The sequence below is a fragment of the Rhincodon typus genome, chromosome 24 (genome assembly GCF_021869965.1).
Source record: "Rhincodon typus isolate 14 chromosome 24, sRhiTyp1.1, whole genome shotgun sequence".
NCBI lineage: Eukaryota > Metazoa > Chordata > Chondrichthyes > Orectolobiformes > Rhincodontidae > Rhincodon > Rhincodon typus.
The window spans coordinates 7,327,022-7,345,720 of NC_063355.1; the positions used below are offsets into that span (position 1 = coordinate 7,327,022).

The 18,699-nt window shown below is 41.7% G+C and overlaps 1 protein-coding gene across 2 annotated transcripts in view; it reads left to right on the top strand.

The window, feature by feature from the left end:
• septin5a (septin 5a) overlaps nt 1-18,699 on the top strand; it is a 129,992-nt gene that overhangs the window by 17,640 nt on the left and 93,653 nt on the right. The window contains exon 3 of one of the 2 annotated variants that reach the window (XM_048611244.1): nt 9,517-9,591. The exons of the other annotated variant lie outside the window; for it this stretch is intronic. Coding sequence (XP_048467201.1) covers nt 9,517-9,591 — 75 coding nt within the window. The remainder of the gene's footprint in view (nt 1-9,516; nt 9,592-18,699) is intronic. 2 annotated transcript variants of the gene reach the window in all.

Here is an 18,699-nt window from a genome sequence, read left to right on the forward strand (position 1 = left end):
CCCCCCCCCCCCCCCCCCTATCCTGGCAACCCTGCATTTCCCATGGCCAATCCACCTAACCTGCACATCTTTGGGCTGTGGGAGGAAACTGGAGGACCCAGACTGAAGAAACAGGGAACATATCCAAAGTCCGCACAGACAGTCGCCCAAGGCTGGAATCAAACCTGGGTCCCTGGCATGGTGAGGCAGCAGTGCCTGCTACTGAGTCACCGTGCCGCCCCCTCAGTCATAGAATCATGCACTACAGAAGAGGCCTTTCGGCCCATTGAGTCTGCACTGCTAAAAGTGCACTACTATCTACACTAGGCCCGCTTCCCTACACAGTGTCAATTCGTGTGTAATTGTTCTTTTGTAAAAGCACCTTGAGGTATTGTACCACATTAATGGTGTGATATAAATACAAGTGTACGTTTTCTGCACTCTGTGTATATTCATCACACAGATTCTTGCTATTCTGAATAATCCAATGGGATTAAAGTGGTGGGGCTAAATAAGCGGCTAAAGGATAGAAGCAGAGAATAGTGATGAACAGTTATTTTTAAAAGTGGTGGAAGCTGGAGGTGAGACCACCTCTCTCTGACATAATAATGAGATTGATTTGGATCTACAGGCTATAATTTCAAAGGTTTGCCAATGATGTGTAACTCAGTACTGTAGTAAACAGTAAGGAGTATTGTAATAGATCCTATGAGGATACTCAGAGTGGGACATATGGCAGATGAAACAAAATGCAAAGAAGTGTGAAGTGATTTATTTTGCTGGGAAGAGTGAGGAGAAAATATGTAAACTAAGTGGTGCCATTTTAAGAGGGGGTGGGTGCGGATGTGAGTAACAAATAAAAACTTGAAGTATATTTGTACAAGGAATTGAAGGTGCCAGCATAATTTGGGAAGGCTGTGAAAAGGGTAGACAGTGCAGGATTCCTGTTAACAAAAGGCAAAATTAAGGGAGTTTTATGGAAAACCTTTACAGAGTTCTAGTTTGTGCTCCTTACTGTGGTCAGTTCTAGAAGCCACACTCTACAAAAAATGTCAAGGCCTTAGAGATTGAAGGCTCAAAGTACTTGTATTCAACATATTGATGCTGGAGCCTTCTACTGCACGTTTTGGGAGGGTCAATTGCATATTCTACGTAAGATCAGTCATCATCATCATCGGCGGTCCTTTGCAGACAAGGTTGACTCCCTTCCACTCTCAGAGTGAGTCTGTAGGTGGCTGTATAGACTGAGGTTCAGTTACACTTGGGGCAGGTGGTGGTCATGGGAAGGGATGGGTGGGGCATTGGTGTGGCAGGGCGCTCCTTTACACTGTTTTCGCCTGGCTTCCACTTTTTCCCAATGGCAAGTCTCAAGGTGTTCAACACCTTCCCAGATGGTCCTCCACTTTGGATGGTCTTGGGCCAGTGATTCCCACGCATTTGTGGGAATGATGCACTTCGCCAGGAGGGTATCCTTGAAGCATTTCCTCTGTCCACCTGGGGCTCACCAGCCATTTCGGAGCTGGGAGTAGAGCGCCTTCTTGGGGAGTCTCACATCAGTCATGGGGACAATGTGCACAACCCATTGCAGCTGATCAAGGATGGTCAGTGCCTCGATGCTGGGGACGTTGACCTGGTTGAGGATGCTAGTGTTGGTGCGTCTGTCTTCCCAGCAGATTCGCAGGATCTTGTGCAGGCAGCATTGGTGGTATTGCTCCAGTGCCTTGAGGTGTCTGCTGTAGACTGTGCATGTCTCAGAGCCATATGGGAGGGTGGGAAGCACACATATCTGTAAACTATGAACTTGTGTGTTCGATCGAATATTGATCAGCTACAGTATACAGTGGAGAATGTATATGTTTGACAGATGCTCCATCTACAGTGGGGACACATACTTACAAAATGGGGGGTCTGTACTTTTGTGAGATGTACTGTGTATGGTGGGAGCTGCATACTTTAAGAACATAGAACAATACAGCACAGTACAGGCCGTTCAACCCACAATGTTGTGCCAACCTATTATCTTACTCTAAAATCAAACCACCCTGCAAACTCTACATTTTACTATCATCCATGTGACTATCCGAGAGTCGCTTAGATGTCCCTAATGTATCTGTCTCTACTACCGCCGCCGGCAGTGCGTTCCATGCACTCACCACTCTCTGTGTAAAGAACCTACCTCTGACATCTCCCCTATACCTTCCTCCAACCATCTTAAAATTATGGCCCCTCATAATAGTCATTTCCACCCCGGGAAAAAGTCCCTGGGTATCCACTTTATGTATGCCTCTCATCATCTTGTACACCTCTATCAAGTCACGTCTCATTCTTCTTTGCTCCAAAGAGAATAGCCCTAGCTCCCTAAACATTTCCTCATAAGACCTGCCCTCCAATCCAGACAGCATCCTGTTAAATCTCTTCTGCACCCTTTCTAAAACTTCCACATCCTTCTTATAATGAAGCGACCAGAACTGATTGCAATATTCCAAGTGTGGCCTAACCAGGGTTTTATAGAGCTGCAGCATAACCTCAAGGCACTTAAACTCAATTCCCCTGCGAATGAAGCCAACACACCATATGCCTTCTTAACAACCATATCGACTTGGGTAGCAACTTCGAGGGATCTATGGATGTGGACCCCAAGATCCCTCTGTGCCTCCACACCACCAAGAATCCTGCCATTAATCCTGTATTTTGCATTCAAATTCGACCTTCCAAAATGAATCAGCAGGTACTCTATTTGCAGTGGGGGTTATACACTGCAGTGGATATCCTGCTGTGCACAACCTGTCAGTTTGCTGGCTTATTTGGCTGTGAAGTGCATTTGGATTTCCAAAGGTTCTGGAAGGCTTTAGATAAATGGGATTTCTTTCCTTTCTGTTGTGAGTGTGACAGTAACCAACAATGAAATCAATAAATGAGGAGAAATTAAATTGCAATCATTAAATTAGTCAGTGTGGATGTCATTGAACATCATGACAGACACATTTTGGATGGGTTCAGAAATGAATTGGCATTGTGCATCAAATTAATCATATACATTTCAAATATCATGTGTGTTGAAAGTAATTTTAAGTAAGAAATTTAAGTGTATAAAAACTGAAAGAACGGTGGATGCTAGAAATCAGAAACAGAAACAGAATCTGCTGGAAAAGCTCAGCAAGTGTGGCAGCATCTGTGGAGAGAAATCAGAGTTAATGTTTCGGGTCCAGTGTGATCCTTCTTTGGAACTGGGAAGTTTAATCTTATGCTTTTTTGGGTGATTCATTGATTGTGGAGGATTCATTGATTTTGTGTGAAAGCGTGAACTAGCTGATAGTAAGTCGGCAGCTACTGTGTCTCTCTTCATCTTAACTGAAGTTAATGGGAGAAATTTAAAAGGAGCTGTCAGCTCACTATTGCTCCATTTACACTGTTGCACAGAGCCACAATCTACCCCTTTCAACATATTTCTGTAATACTGGCAGGATATATAAAAGATTCTTTTTGTTGTGCTTTTTCGAGTGTAATTCTTAGTTCTATTCTATCCCACAAGGACAACACCCTCACATTTTCCTCCCCTCTACTGAGTACCCTCAGAATCTTTTATGTTTTCATAAGATCATCTGCCATTATCCTAAGCTTCAATGAATACAGGCCCAGCCTATCCAACATTGATTCCTAAGATAACACTTCAATTCCCACAATCCCACCCAGTTATCAGTTGAGTGAGTCTTCTGTGAATTGCTTTTAATGCACTTATATCCTCTCTAAATAAGGAGACCTCTCTATTTATTTCTGAGCTCCCTTCCCCTTCCCCATTTCTGAAGAAGGGTGCCGACCCGAAACGTCAACTCTCCTGCTCCTCTGATGCTGCCTGGCCTGCTGTGTTCCTGCAGCTCCACACTGTGTTATCTCTGACTCCAGCCTCTGCAGTTCTTATTATCTCAGACAGAAACTGTGATTTGTTCTCTAAATGTGGCCTCACCTATACTCAATGAAAACGCAACATAATCTCAACTTGTATGTTGTATTCCATTTGCTTTCCTAATCAAGTGACATCTCTGCACATCAACATCTTGTGATTCATGTATTAAAATACCCAGATCCCTCTGTACCTCAAAGTTCTGCACTTCTATTGTTTTGAATTAAATGCTTCTTTTCTATTCCTTCTAAAGAAGTTAAGTTCACATTTTCCAACATTATACTCCATTTGCTAAATGTCCCACACAGTTAACCTATCTGTATCCCTTCGTAGACTAATCATACCCTCTTCATAACTTACTCTCCTACCTATCTTTGCTTCAATAAATTTAGTAACCACAGATTTTGTCTCTTTGATCAAGTCACTAAACTAGGTTCTGAGTAGTTAATGTCCCAGCTTATACATTTAATCTTACAAACAAATGGTTGAAATGGATAGTGTCCTAGGCCCATTTGTGCCACACAAATGCCAGACAACGACTATCTCCACTAAGAGACAATCTAACAACCACCCCTTGTCATTCAATGATGTTACCATCACTGAATCCCCTACTTTCAACATCTGTAGGTTGCAATTGACCAGAAACTCAACTGGACTAGCCATTTAAACATAGTGGTTGCAAGAGCAGGTCGGAGACTAAGAATATTGTGCTGGATAAATGACCTCCTGATTCTCCACAGCCTGTCCAACATCTATAAGGCACAAGTCAGGAGTGTGATGGAATATTTCCCACTTGTCTGGATGGATGCAGCTCCAACAACACTCAAGAAGGTTGAAACCATCCAAGACAAAGCAGCCTGCTTGATTGGCATCACATCCACAAGCATCCTGTCTCTCAGCCCCTGATGCTCAATAGCAGCAGTGTGTACTATCTACAAGATGCACTACTGAAATTCACCAAAGATCTTTAGACAGTATCTTTCAACCCATGACCACTTCCATCGAGAAAGACAAAGGCAGCAGATACATGGGAACACCACCATCTGCAAGATCCTCTCCAAGCTACTCACCATCCTGACTTAGAATACATTGCCATTCCTTTACCTTCGCTGGCTCAATATATTGGAATTCCCTCTCTAAGGGCATCGTGGTTCAACCCACAGCATGTGGACTGTATCGGTTCAAGAAGGAAGCACACCACCTCCTTCTTGAGGGCACCTAGGAACAGGCAATAAATGCTGGCCATTCAGTGACACCTATGTCCCTTGAGTAAAAGCAAAACTCCTTGATCAGTTCCTATATTACATTTCACTGCTAACTAGTTTTCATTGTTGAAGTCAAGGGACTCATTAATGAATCTAAATGACGTGTTGACTGCCATGGTCCATTCCCACTCCCAATATAGTTAGTGTCTGTTTCCCCATTGCCAGGAATCCTATGTACTCCTGCCTCTGCTGTGCCATCATGACCCTAAATATTGCTCAGTGTTCCAGTCAATGTGAATGTAGCAGCTCAGTGGTAATGCTCTTGTTTTGAGCAAACTTTACGTCCTGCTCCGGAGATATGAGTGCATAACCCAAGTTGACACTTTGTTACAGTGCTGTGTGGCAGTATTTATTGCCTGTCCTTAGATGCCTTTAAGGTGGTGGTGAGCTGCCTTCTTGAATTGTTGCAGTCCATGTACTGTAGATAGATCCACAATGTCATTAGGAAGGGAATTCCAGGATTTTGACCCAGGGAAACTAAAGGCATGGTGATACATTTCCAAGTCAGGATGGTGAGTGGCTTCGAGGGGACCTTGCAGATGGTGGTGCTCCGATATAACTGCTGCCCTTGTCTTTCTGGTTGAAAGTGGTTATCGGTTTGAGAAGTCTCAGGAATGTTGTTGAATTTCTGCAGTTCCTCTCCTAAATGATACATGCTGTTAGTCCTGAGTGATGGACAGAGTGAATGTTTGTGGATGTAGTGCCAATCAAATGGTTTGCTTTGTTCTGGATGGTACCAAGCTTCTTGAGTGTTGCTGGATCTGGACTCAATCAGGCAAGTGGGATGTATTCTGTCACATTCCTGACCTATGACTTTTAAGTGGTGCACAGGCTTTGGATTATTTGGGAGGTGCGTTACTCACTGCTGTATTCCTAATCTCTGGCATGCTCTTGTAGCCACTGTATGTATATGGCTGGTCCTGTTCAGTTTCTGGTCAATAGTAACCCCCAGAATGTTGATAGCTGGGGAATTCAGTGATAATTGAAAATCAAGGGACAATGATTTGATTCTCTTCTCTTCGAGCTGGTCATTGTCTGGCATTTATATGGCGTGAATGTTACTTGCCAGTTTTCTTCCTGCATTTGTACATGGACTGCTTCAATATCTGAGGATCTGTGAATGGTGCTGAACATTGTGCAAACATCAGCAAACATTGCCAATTCTGATGTGATAGAGGGAAGGTCATTGATGGAGCAGCTCAAATGGTCGTGTTGTTTGGAGAAATACCTTTGCGCACTGTTATGTCTTATGGCCTGCCATCGTTATGTGACTGATTCAGTAGTCTTGAGTGAATCAATTATGCAGAAGCCATGTCGTACGCACCACATGAAACACAGGTGACCATAAAATATGCCACGGCATTATTTTAAACAAGACCTGGATGTTTTTCTTGGCAGCTTGGCCAATATTTATTCCTTAACCAATATCACTACACCACTTTTAGAATACTGTGTATAATTCTAACTGCCCTTTAATAGGAATGATGTTGTTAAACGTGAGAGGGCTCAGAAAAGATTTACAAGGATGTTGCAGAGATTGGAGGGTTTGAATTATATGCCAAGGCTGAATAGGCTGGGGCCATTTCCCTGGAGCATTGGAGGCTTAGGGGTGACCTTATAGAGGTGTACAAAATCATGAGAGGCATGGATAGGGTGAATAGCCAAGGTCTTTTTCTGAGGATGGGAGTGTCCAAAACTAGAGGGCCTAGGTTTAAGTTGAGAGGGAGAAGATTTAAAAAAGGATCTGAGGTGTTACTTCTTCACACAGAGGGTGGTGCCTATATGGAATGAGCTGCCAGAGGTAGGGGTAGAGGCAGGTACAATTACATTTAAATGGCATCTGGATGGGTATTTGAAAAGGAAATGGTTTAGAGGGATATGGGCCAAATGCTGGCAGATGGGGCTAGGTTAGTTGGGATGTCTGGTCGACATGGACAAGTTGGACCAAAGGATCCATTTCTGTGCTGTATGACTCTATGACTCTAAAAAGCATTATTTGTCCTGATTTTGATGCTGTTTGTAAGATCTTGCAGTGTACAAATTAATTACTCCCATGTTACAAAAGTGGCTATACATCAAAAGTATTTCATTGGCTGTAATGCGCTTTGAGATATCCGAAGGACTTGAAAGGCATGATATAAGATGTAAGCCTTTTAGTTTTGTTTTGTGTTTATGTTCATTCCTGATCATCCATCTTTCTGTGATTAGAAGAATGTGTTCATATTGATTACAGCTTGGGCAGGGATGGATAAAACCTTACAAAACAGTGTTGAAATCAACCTTCTTGGTGTTTCTCATTGACACTGACAGGTTGGTTTTAAAGTGTAACCTGTAGAAAGTAAACAGATTGAATGATTATGCTAGCAGAGGTGGTTTTTGTTTTCCTTACCTTGCTTCAGTTATTAGCTAAGATTGCTCCCTTTTTTACAAAATATTATAATTGTATTGTAGAACAGTTGTATTATTCTTCCACTTCAGTTAGAGCTGGATCATTGTTTCTGTGCTGTTAAGTGGCAGTGCTGGTATTCTATTCACAAGGAAGTTATGTGAAACCTTTATTAATGTCTGGCTAGGCTTCAGCTATGGTTTTGAAAGCAATTCAAGACACCAGAGTTTAGAAAAGATGTCAAGGCCTTGGAGAGTCTACGAAGAAGATTTGCTTGTGTAATACCGAGGAAGAGGGTCATCGATTGCGGAAACTATAGAAACTGTGATCATTCTCCTGAAAGCAGAAAATGTTAAGGCAAGATTCAATCAAAGTCAAGAGGGAGAGAAACTGTTTTCATGCCAGGAGGGTTGAGAGAAGAAACAGATATTAAAATATTGCCCAAATGACCAGGGTAAAATTATTTTTCACATAACAGTTCTTATTTCCAACAATTTACTACCTGAAGTGGATTCAGTAGTGATTATAAGAAGAGGATTAGGTAAATAATTGTTACGGTAACAAATTGCAATAGGAAAGGGGCAGGGACGTGGGACCGATTGGATAGCTCCTTGAGTGAGCAAATATAGCACAATGGGTGGAATGGTCTCTTTTGGTGCTGTACGATCGTATGGATGGAACTTTGTAAGAGTCTGAGTCATGCGATATATTGACAAGATATGTGGCAAAATTGGTAACAAGTGAAGTGAGGCCCATCTTGATGTTGAGACCATCTCGCTTCATCTTTAACATTTTTCACAAGAGCATGGTGAGATTCTCGCTAGGTAGCAGAGAGATGTCAAAGAATCATAGAATCGCTACGGTGTGGAAGAGGCCATTCGGTCCATCGAATCTGCACTGACCCTCCATGAAGCATCTCATCCAGACCCACCCCTCCACTTATCCCAACAACCCCGCATTTCCTGTGGCTAACTCACCTGACCTGCACATCCCTAAACACTATGGGGCAATTTAGCATGGCCAATCCATCTAACCTGCACATTTTTGGACAGTGGGAGGAAACCGGAGCACCCAGAGGGAACCCAAGCAGACACGGAGTGAATGTGTAAACTCCACACAGGCAGTCACCCAAGACTGGAATCGAACCCAGGTCCCTGGTATGTGAAGCAGCAGTGCTAACCACTGTGCCACTATATTGCCCCTCCTATGCCATTGTACCGTCAATGCTGTCAGTTGACTCTCATTATTGATTGTCAAGTACCTTGTTAATGCCATGACTTGCTTCATTAATATTCAGCCCCCTTTCTTCCCAAACTGACTTAAAAAGCTAGATGTCGGGAAAACTCAACAAGAAAACCGGGCTGAGTGGCTGACATTTTGCCTGGGTTTCCATGCACCTTCCAGTAAAATTACAGCAGGAAACCTACAGAATGCTGGGGTCAATACCAAAGTAAACTCTTTGGTCTTACCTGAGTATGTTTGTCCTTTTAGGGGATATATTGGATGGGTAGAAAGTTTTACCTGTGTGTGGATTGCTTAGTAGTTCAATTTGTATTGACTCAACCTGGTGATGTGTTTTTATGCAGCCCAGCTACTAAACTAAAAACTGTACATCTTCCAGTCTTCATGATTTGTTTAATGTCACTTTTTGCCCTCATCTTTTATTTATTACACCTCTGGAATCAAACTGCTGATTCCCAGTACAGAATGGAATGTATTTTCTGTAGAATGTTACTAAATCAGCTTTGGCTTTCCTTTAGACTGCCCCTTCAGGTAATTGTGGCTATAGCAGGTTAGGAAGCAGGTGGTGAGGATAAAGATTTCTGCAAATGTCTCCAAGACAGGGTAATGAGGTATTTCCTACTTATATCAGTAATAGAATAAAAAAGACATAGTAAGGATATTAAGGATCCCAACATTTCTCCAGAGTGTTTTTGACAACTTCATCCAGATGGCTGTCTGACTTGAGAATTGTATACACACAGGTACAGGCTGCTGATCGGACTGAGTCACTCACCAGCGAAATGAGGAGGAATTCGGCCTGCAGCGCTACAGCAAGGGTGAGGCCTAGTGCACACCAAAGGGGAAAGAATGATTGAAGGCTTCTGCATGCTTTGCAGAGGAGGGAATGTTTAAATATAGAATGTAATGCTTAATTGGTATGATGAGAGCAGATTAGATACCTATTTTGAATTGGCTGTTAAACCTGTTCGACCTGAAAGAATTGTATATTTGAGCTTGGGCGTATATATGTGTTTTTTCTTGTGTGTGTTCCAGATTTTATCTGGTTACACTCCTATGAACAACCTGAATGTTTTTTGCTTTATTAAAGGCCCTGTATGAATGCAAATGAATGGTGCGTGAGATTTTCCCTTTCCCTGCTACAGCTATTCTAAGAGTTAGAATTCTGCTTTGGACTCAGTAAAGTCACCAGTGAATTTGCCTTAGAAATATTTTGTTCTGCTGAGCAGAGGGGTCTTTCCCAGAGTCTAGCAGTTGTTCACCCTCCTCCTAGCCCTCCATCTCCTCATTCAGACAGTTGGAGCACATTCACATTAGTATGTTATTAGTGGAAATGAATTGGTGGTGGAGTGGGGGTGGGTAGGTCACAGACAAGAGAATAATTTAGTAATTGCAGCTTCTTTGAGTGACAACTGTATTTTAGTTGCCAGAACTTACTGATCTTGGAGTCTCCCTGCTTAAATGAAAACGTCAATGGAACTTGTACACACAGCACTCCCATCCTCTTTCAATACATATCTGGCCATTAATCTATATGGTGGCACGCTTGCCTTCATTGGTCAGAGCATTGAGTATAGGAGTTGGGACGTCATGTTGCAGCTGTACAGGACATTGGTGAGGCTACTTTTGGAATACCATGTACAATTCTGGCCGCCCTTCTATAGGCAAGATTTTGTTAAACTTGAGAGGGTGCAGAAAAGATTTACATTGATGTTGCTGGGACTGGAGGATTTGAGTTATAGGGAGAGACTGAATGGGGCCATTTTCCCTGGTGCGTTGGAGGTTGAGGGGTGACCTTATAGAGGTTTATAAAATCATAAGGGGCATAGATAGGATGAATAGCCAAGGTCTCTTTTCTAGGGTGGGTGAGTCCAAAACTAGAGGATATAGATTTAATGTGAGAGGGGAAAGATTTAACAGGGACCTGTGTGTATGGAATGAGCTGCCAAAGGAAGTCATGGAGGCAGGTATAATTACAACATTTAAAATGTATCTGGATGGGAATATGAATAGGAAGTGTTTAGAGTGATATGGACCAAATTCTGGCAAATGGGACTAGGCCATTTTGGATGTCTAGTTGGCATGGACGAGTTGGACCGAAGCGTCTGGTTCCGTGCTGTATGACTCTATCATGCATGGGGAAGTAGAGTGGAGTTAATTTGCTCTCACAGTTGTACTCTTATTTCTCCAGGACAGCCTCATCTTAGATTGGATGCTTGGCTTGCTGTGTTTGGTCTTATAGCCCAATGGCTTGAGTCTTTGTTTCTGAGCCAGAGACTCTACATTCAGTGCCCCCGGGACTTGATGCCCACAGAAAACGTGTTCAGAAGATGATCAAATGAGTATATTGTCAGCCTGCAAATTCTTTCAATGCTTATGGCAGGTGCTAAGAATGGGAAAGGCTCCTGGTCCTCCATGCTTGATATGGAAACTATAGCTTCTTATTGCAGATTATGACCTGTTCTCTGAAAAGAAAACTAAGGAGTACAAACATCAGCATGTGCTTTGTCTGTCTCATACATTGTTGGCTCTGAATGCCTTCTAAATTCGAGTGCATTCTCAGAATAAATGTGGGCAATTTTGACCTGCTATAGCAGATGCCAAAGACAATGACTTAGCAATGAATGACTTCTGTGTTGAGTGGAAGTTTATTCTGTTGAATGAAATTTTGAGCTTTAATTGTAAATTTGTTTTAGGGGTACAATGATACACATTGAAGAAATGTATATTTATCTGCATTAAAAATGGCCTCAAGTGAGGTTAATATTGGGCTTGTATATGATCCTGTCACTGGTTGAAAATCCCACTTCAGCCTGTCCTAGATCATGAATAGGTTCTGTTCCTGAGTACGATTGTAAGTCAACTTGTACACACATCAGAACACAATATGGTTCAATATAAAATAGCCATTCATAAATGCGAGCAAATGTTTGCATGTTGGATCTTTACAATTAATATTACTATGCCCCTTTATGGGATCTCATTCATAAATGTGTGTGTTTGTAAATTGGGCATTCATAAATCAGGGACTGCCTGTAATACCAGATTATGCTTGTCCGGGATACCATAGGGAGCCTGGGGGTTAGGGGAGAGTAGATATTGGTAGAGGTGGGGGATTGGGAAGGTGGAAGGGAGCCAGGTGCTCAAAGCTTTCCTCCTGTTCATAGGCCCCTATGAACGAACTGAACATGATGAGGTAGAAGATTGGATGGAACAAATGAAATGTGCTTTTCAGTGTATTGCAAGAATACATTTGTCTTTATCTCTAAATGAGTCATTTAACTCCTGTTGCAGGCAGTGGCTGGCTTTTGCTGACAGTGTACTATGGAAAATCAGTCACCAATTCAACTGTTAGCATAAATATTGTTGTGTTCAATACTGTCTTCAACTGAATGGATGATGGATGCCATTTTGATGATTTGGTATATCAAAGTGATTGAATCCTAATACACTTCAATCATCCTTGTAGGTCCTGAAAGATTTCAGTAATTCGAGTCCTGACGATCTGGCACTGTTTTTAGAGCGACAACATAAAACGGCATTGAACAAGTTAAATTTAAGTGACAGTGCTGCGCCTCCCTATGCTTCAGTGCATTAGATTATACAGCTAATCCCATCATGAGTTGATGCGTTTTGATTGGTTGACTGATCATACAAGAAGAAGCATATTGGCAAAATCTTTCTGAAGCAGTTAATTTGATGCAGTTATTGTTCTGGGAGAGCTGTCTGGATGTTAGCTCGATGCATGATCAGATGCTGGTTTGATGGATGTGGACAGCTCAGTGTTGGTTTGGTGGATGTTGAATAATTGACGTTCGGGGGTATTAATGTGGATTGAACAATTGGGTGTGAAAGGCTGCTGCGTTGAGATAAAAGGGTGTGGGCTGATTGTATGTAAGCAGAGGATAGGTTATATCTGATTCTGCATGATGACAGTGTGAAAGGGTAGATTGTGGATTCTTCCTAGTTCACAAAGGATATATGGATATAACCAACTGAGAGGGATCTGGTGGCATAGTGTCCCTAGTCCAAGTTGTCGTATCATTTTAACCCTCCTGTCCAAATATTTTGAAGTGAAGGTAGATTTGCCATCAGATTACTATCAATAAGATTAAAAGATCATAATAATATGATTAACTTGATGCTTAATTGCCCAGCATTAGCATTTAGTGCATCTCATTCATATAATGAGCAGTCAGGGTAGGAAATAAATTTAAAGTTTTGCTGTGGGATTTCATGTCTGTTTCTTAATTTTTCTTTCTCCCTCTACTCTTTGTGGTAAGATTTCTTGTATTTATGCATCCATTATATTCGGACAATGGGCTTCCCAACTGGCGCTTCACCACTTCCACATTTGGGATGAAAAAGAGGACCTCCAGATATTCTAAGTTGTTCCAAAGGACCATCTATGTCCACCCACCTGTATCACTCCAGTCATGGTTATAGACAGAGGTTTACCTTCCTGACACAGACTGTGAAGACATGCTTACATAAGTTCTGGGTCAGCAGACCACCAGATAGAGACACACAGCATGGTCCTAAACTGAACACGTCCCACTTGCTTGCTTTTGGCCCATATCCCTCTAAATCTTTTTTATTCATGTACCTGTCCAAATGTCTTTTAAATGTTGTAACTGTACCCACCTCTACCACTTTGATGCAGAACCATCATGTAGCAATAATCTATCCAGTGTGTTTGATGCAAGGATTTACGATCCAAGCTGAACATAATACTGTACAAGTCAGATCCCACTGCAAAACCTGGTTTGTTAGACCATAAGTTTTATTTTTGCAATTTGGTTACTGGCATGATCAGTTGCTGAACATATTCACACAAGGCCGTCATTGTACTTTTACCAAAAGACCATCAAAGTTTATTACACACAAAAGGGGAAAATAAAAAGTAAAGCTATAACAATTTGAAAAAAAAGTCGTAGAATGAAAAAAAAATTCCGCCCTTTTCCCCAGTGATATCCTTTACGGACACTCAACTCTGGTGAAGTATTGCTTCTATTTTTACTTTTAATTTCTTTCTCAACTGACAAAGTCTCAAGTGTTTCCCATCAGTGATTTTCTGCACATTCACCAGATGTGATTCTCTCTGTTTCTCCCTGAGACACATAGACGTAGATTAATTGACTGATTTTTCTGCTGAACGTAAATGGGAAAGCTCTCTGTGCTTTGCTTTGATTACTTTAAGCTCATAAACAGTCCATGCGCTTGTTAGGCTCTTTTTTACTGAACTGACGCTCCTCCTGGCCTCTGGCCTCTTTCTTTCTCTGGGTTGTAAAAGCTCGACTTAATAAACCCATCAGCTATTATCCAACCAGGTCATTTGTCTACTCACTTAGCTTAAATAAAATGATTTCTTGGAAATACCCCAAAATGTTGACTCTGTTTTTTCCTTCACAGATGCTGCCAGACCTGCTGAGCTTTTCCAGCAACTTTGTTTTTGTTCCTGATTTACAGCATCCGCAGTTCTTTTGGTTTTTAAATGAGAAAGACACATTTTCAAATTCTTATAGATTTATGTGATTAGTTCAGTTTGCATTTAATTACTTTTTCTCATTTGAATATGAGCAGAGGGCTATTCCAAATGTCCTTTAACTCTGTTTTTTTTTCAGGGAGGAAAATAAAGGGAACCTATTCAGAAAAGGGCAGTTTTATGATTGTGTGCAAAAAGCAATTAGTTTGAGAATCTCCTGAGAAGTGGTATTTTGAAAATCGTGTGAGAAAGCAAGTAAAGAGGCAGGAAAAAAGGAGAGAGAGGGCTGGCAGAGAAAGAAGAGGTGCATACTGCTTACATGACAAAATCAGTGATAAGAAATAGGAGCAGGAGTAGGGCACTCAGTCTGTCAAACCTGTTTGGTCATTCTATTAGATTATAGCTGATCTGCCCCAGTTCTCAACTCTATTTTCTGCCAGGTCCTCATAAACCTCATCTCTTTGCTATTTCAAAAATCTTATCTACTTCCTCTTTAAATTACTTTCAGTATCCTAGCTTCAGAAACTCCCAGGGGTAGAGAATTCCAGATATTCACCAGCCTCTGGGAATTCATGTGTGGAATGAACTTCCAGAGGAAGTTGTGAATGCGGAAACAATGTTTAAAAGACATTTGGATAGGGACATGAAAAAGAAATGTTTGAAGGGATGTGGGTCTAGCGCAAGCACGTGGAACTTGTTTTGTTTAGGATTATAGTCGGCATGGACTGGTTGGTCCAAAAGGTCTATTTCTGTGCTGTATGACTCTATAAGAAATTTCTTTGCACCTCGGTTTTAAACAAGTATCATCGAGACGGATACAAGATCTTTCCTCCCATTAGCACCCTGTTTATCTGATACCTTTGGGATGTTTTTAGTGTCTTACACCATGAAGACTGATGCAAAACGGTTTAATTTATCTGCCATTTCTCTGCACACTTTTTATCAATTCCTCCATACTCTCTCTAGCTACTCACTTTTCATGTTCCTGTGGAAGATCTGGCTGTTTGTTTCCATACTTCCTGTCAACTTATTTGCATAATCAATTTCCTCCCTTTTTATTAGCTTTTCAGTCACCCACTAGTTCCTAAAAATATTCCAATCTTCATGCCTGCTAGTCTACATGCCATGGAGGTGGTACAGTGGCCTGGTGGTTAACATTGCTGCCTCACAGTACTAGGGACCTGGGTTCAATCCTAAGCTCAGGTGACTGTCGGTGTGGGTTTCCACCAGTTTCCTCCCACAGTCCAAAAATTTGTAGGCTAGGTCAGTTAACCATGGTAAATTTCAGAATAGGGAAGGGGCTGGGTCTGGCTGCAGTGCTCTTTGGAGAGTAGGTGCAGACTTGATGGACTGAATGGTCTCCGTCTACATTGTAGAGATCCTTTGATTCCAGTTTTTGTCTCTTTGTTTTCCTTGACCACCTTTGTTACCTATGGCTGGTCCATCCCGCTGATGAAGTTCTTCTTTTTGGTCAAAACAGCTTTTTGATGAGCATTATGAAGTATCTGTTTGAATGCCTGGCCACTGCTCATCTACAGACCATTCCCTTAGACTATTTTCTGAGCCTACTTTAGATAACTCTTTCTTTATACATGCTGCAAGGATGAATTAAAAGACATTAGGATATTTTTAGCGGTACATTTTTAATGGTTCAAGAGGTCAGGGTTCCTGATCCAGTTCTTTTCATGAAAGGACTTACTGTCTTGTGAAGATATGTCACCACAGTAGGCTTCTGGAGAACTTACATCTTGTTCAGTTCAGCACTCGACCACAGGGGAAAATGGGCCTATAAGAAAGATATAGATGAGGAGGAGAGAGTAGGGTCTGCCTGAAATGTGTCAGAGTCACCCAACTTATGAGTAAATGATTGTGATGACAAGAGGGAGATAATGAGAAGCCTCCGCCTTTGAAATGGAGTCTCAGCCCAGCTTCTTACAGTCAAGGAGGCTGTCACACTGTCAGTCCACTCACATCTGAGTGGATGTGAAGGAATAACCTCTCTCTCTGAGCTGTTATTTTCAAGCGCCTAGATAGGGCCAGTCCCTGGGCTGTATAACCCTTTACTGAAATGGTGAAGAATTAGTGATATTGTGGATTCCTGTCTTAGTCAGGTTAACTGAACTTTTTCCATGGGATAGGCCTCTTTTTCTTTACTTTTCTGACTGCTTAGCTCAATACCTGTCAACCAGCTAGCATGCACCCTCGACAGCTGTTCGGTAGGAATCACTGGATGGAGATTAGGAACGACAAAGAGGGCTGATGTGCCATCCTATTCTGGTCCAGCGCCACTAAGGCCATCAAGGGAGGGTGGTGACCGAGTGGTATTATCACTGGATTGTTAACCCAGAGACCAAGATAATCTGGGGACCAGGGTTCAAATCCCATCATGGTAGATGGTGGAATTTGAATTCAATAAAAATCTGGAATTAACAGTGTAATGATGACCACAAATCCATTTTTGATTGTTGGGAAAAACCCATCCGTTTACTAATGTTCACTAACAGCCATCCTTACCTGGTCTGGCCTACATGTGACTCCAGACCCACAGCAATATGGTTGAGTCTCAACTGCCCTGTGTGCAATAAATGTTGGCCTAGCTAATGACACCCACATCCTGTGAATGGATTTTAGGAAAAAGTGTTGCATCTCTATCAAAGGACTGGGAGTGAAATCTGGGAAACTCCTAGTGAGCAGACTGAATTTAAGAAAGTTTGGCAAGGCACAGTGCCATGTTGGATTTAAAAAGACATAATTTCAGGAAGAGTTGTAATGTTGGATGGAGAATTGGATAGGATCCCTTATGGATATAGTTCAGTTCCATGTTACATAAGAGACAAGAAACTTGCCTTTGTATAGCAAAAGTTCACATATCAAGATAAGCAAAAATGCCGATTTCAAATAAAAAACAGCCCTTTTATTTTTGAATTGTTAATTTGGACAGCCATCCCACTGAAATAACTGTCATTGGATTCTCAGCAAATAATAAATAATTCAAGTAATAAATAATTATAAAACACTATCAAAATTGATCATTTGGAGATGTAGTAAATGCAGAAACTAGATAACCTCAGAGCTTTTTTATTCACTCGTGCGACATGGGTGTCACTAACTGTATATCCAGAGTTGCTCCTTGAAAAGATGAGGGTCAGCTGCCTTCTCGAACTGCTACAGCCCAAATGATCTAGGTAGACCTACAATGCCCTTAGCGAGAGAGTTCAAGGATGTTGATCCAGTGACACAGAAGAAACAGCGATATATTTCCAAGTCAGGATGATGAGTCACGGCTTGGAAACAAACTCTTAACCTCCTTTCATACTGCTCCCCCTGCTCCCCAGTTGGTTCTATGGTGATATGCAGATATTATGATTTTCAATGTATTTTTGCCAGTAATGATGCAGACCCAGAAGTCAAGTAATTAAGCCTGTTGTCCTGGGCCATCCACTATCATCTTTTTAAAGCTGGCACAGGGTAGGATCCCTGATATTGAGATTGTGTACCAACTTGCATGAATATTGTTGGTAGACAGAGTTATGCCCATTTCCAAAGCAATATGTAACATGTTAAATAGAATCGTTGGTCCTTTCATTGGATATTTTCTTGTATAGCTTTGGGAATAACTCAAGGTAGCTTGATCGAAGCCATTGAAATGTAAGAAGAAACTTGTAATCCATCATTCTGTGGGGTAGCGTTCCTTGATGTGATCCTTGGACAAAAGACTGATAAGGAATATCGCCCTCAGCTAAAAATTGGGTGAAGAAACACTCCTGTCATAAATGAAATCCATGTGTCCAATTCTGGATCCCACATTTTGAAAGCACTTTGAGGCCTTAGACAGGGTGCAAAGGAGATTTGCTGAAATCACACTAAGAATGAAAAGTTTCACTTACGGTAAGAATGGACAAAATTGGACTATGTTCCTTAGAAGAGTGGAAGTTAAGGAATGATTTAATAGAGGTGATCAAATTTATGAGGACTTTTCTTATTTATTTGTTCATGTGATAAATGCATCACTGGGTTAATTGCCCTTTCCCTAAATGCCCAGACAACATTGAAAAGTCAACCATGTGACTGTAGGTCTGCAGCCACTTGTAGGCCAGACCAGGTGAGGCCAGTGGATTTTTTTTCCCTGAAGGATATTAGTGAAGAGATGCATTTTTCCAAAAAACTCAATATGGTCTCCATTAGGCGATGGCCGATGGACTGTTAATCCAGAGACCCAGGCAATACCCTGGAGACCCAAGGTCGAATCCTGCCATGGCAGAATTTGAATTCAGAAAAATATCTGGAAATAATAATCATAGAATCCTTAAAGTGTGGAAGCAGGCCATTCAGTCCACACTGCCCCTCCAACAGTATCTGACCTACCCCATCTCTGCATTTCCCAGGGATAACCCACCTAGCCTGCACACGATGTGCAACTTAGCATGGCCAACCCACCTAA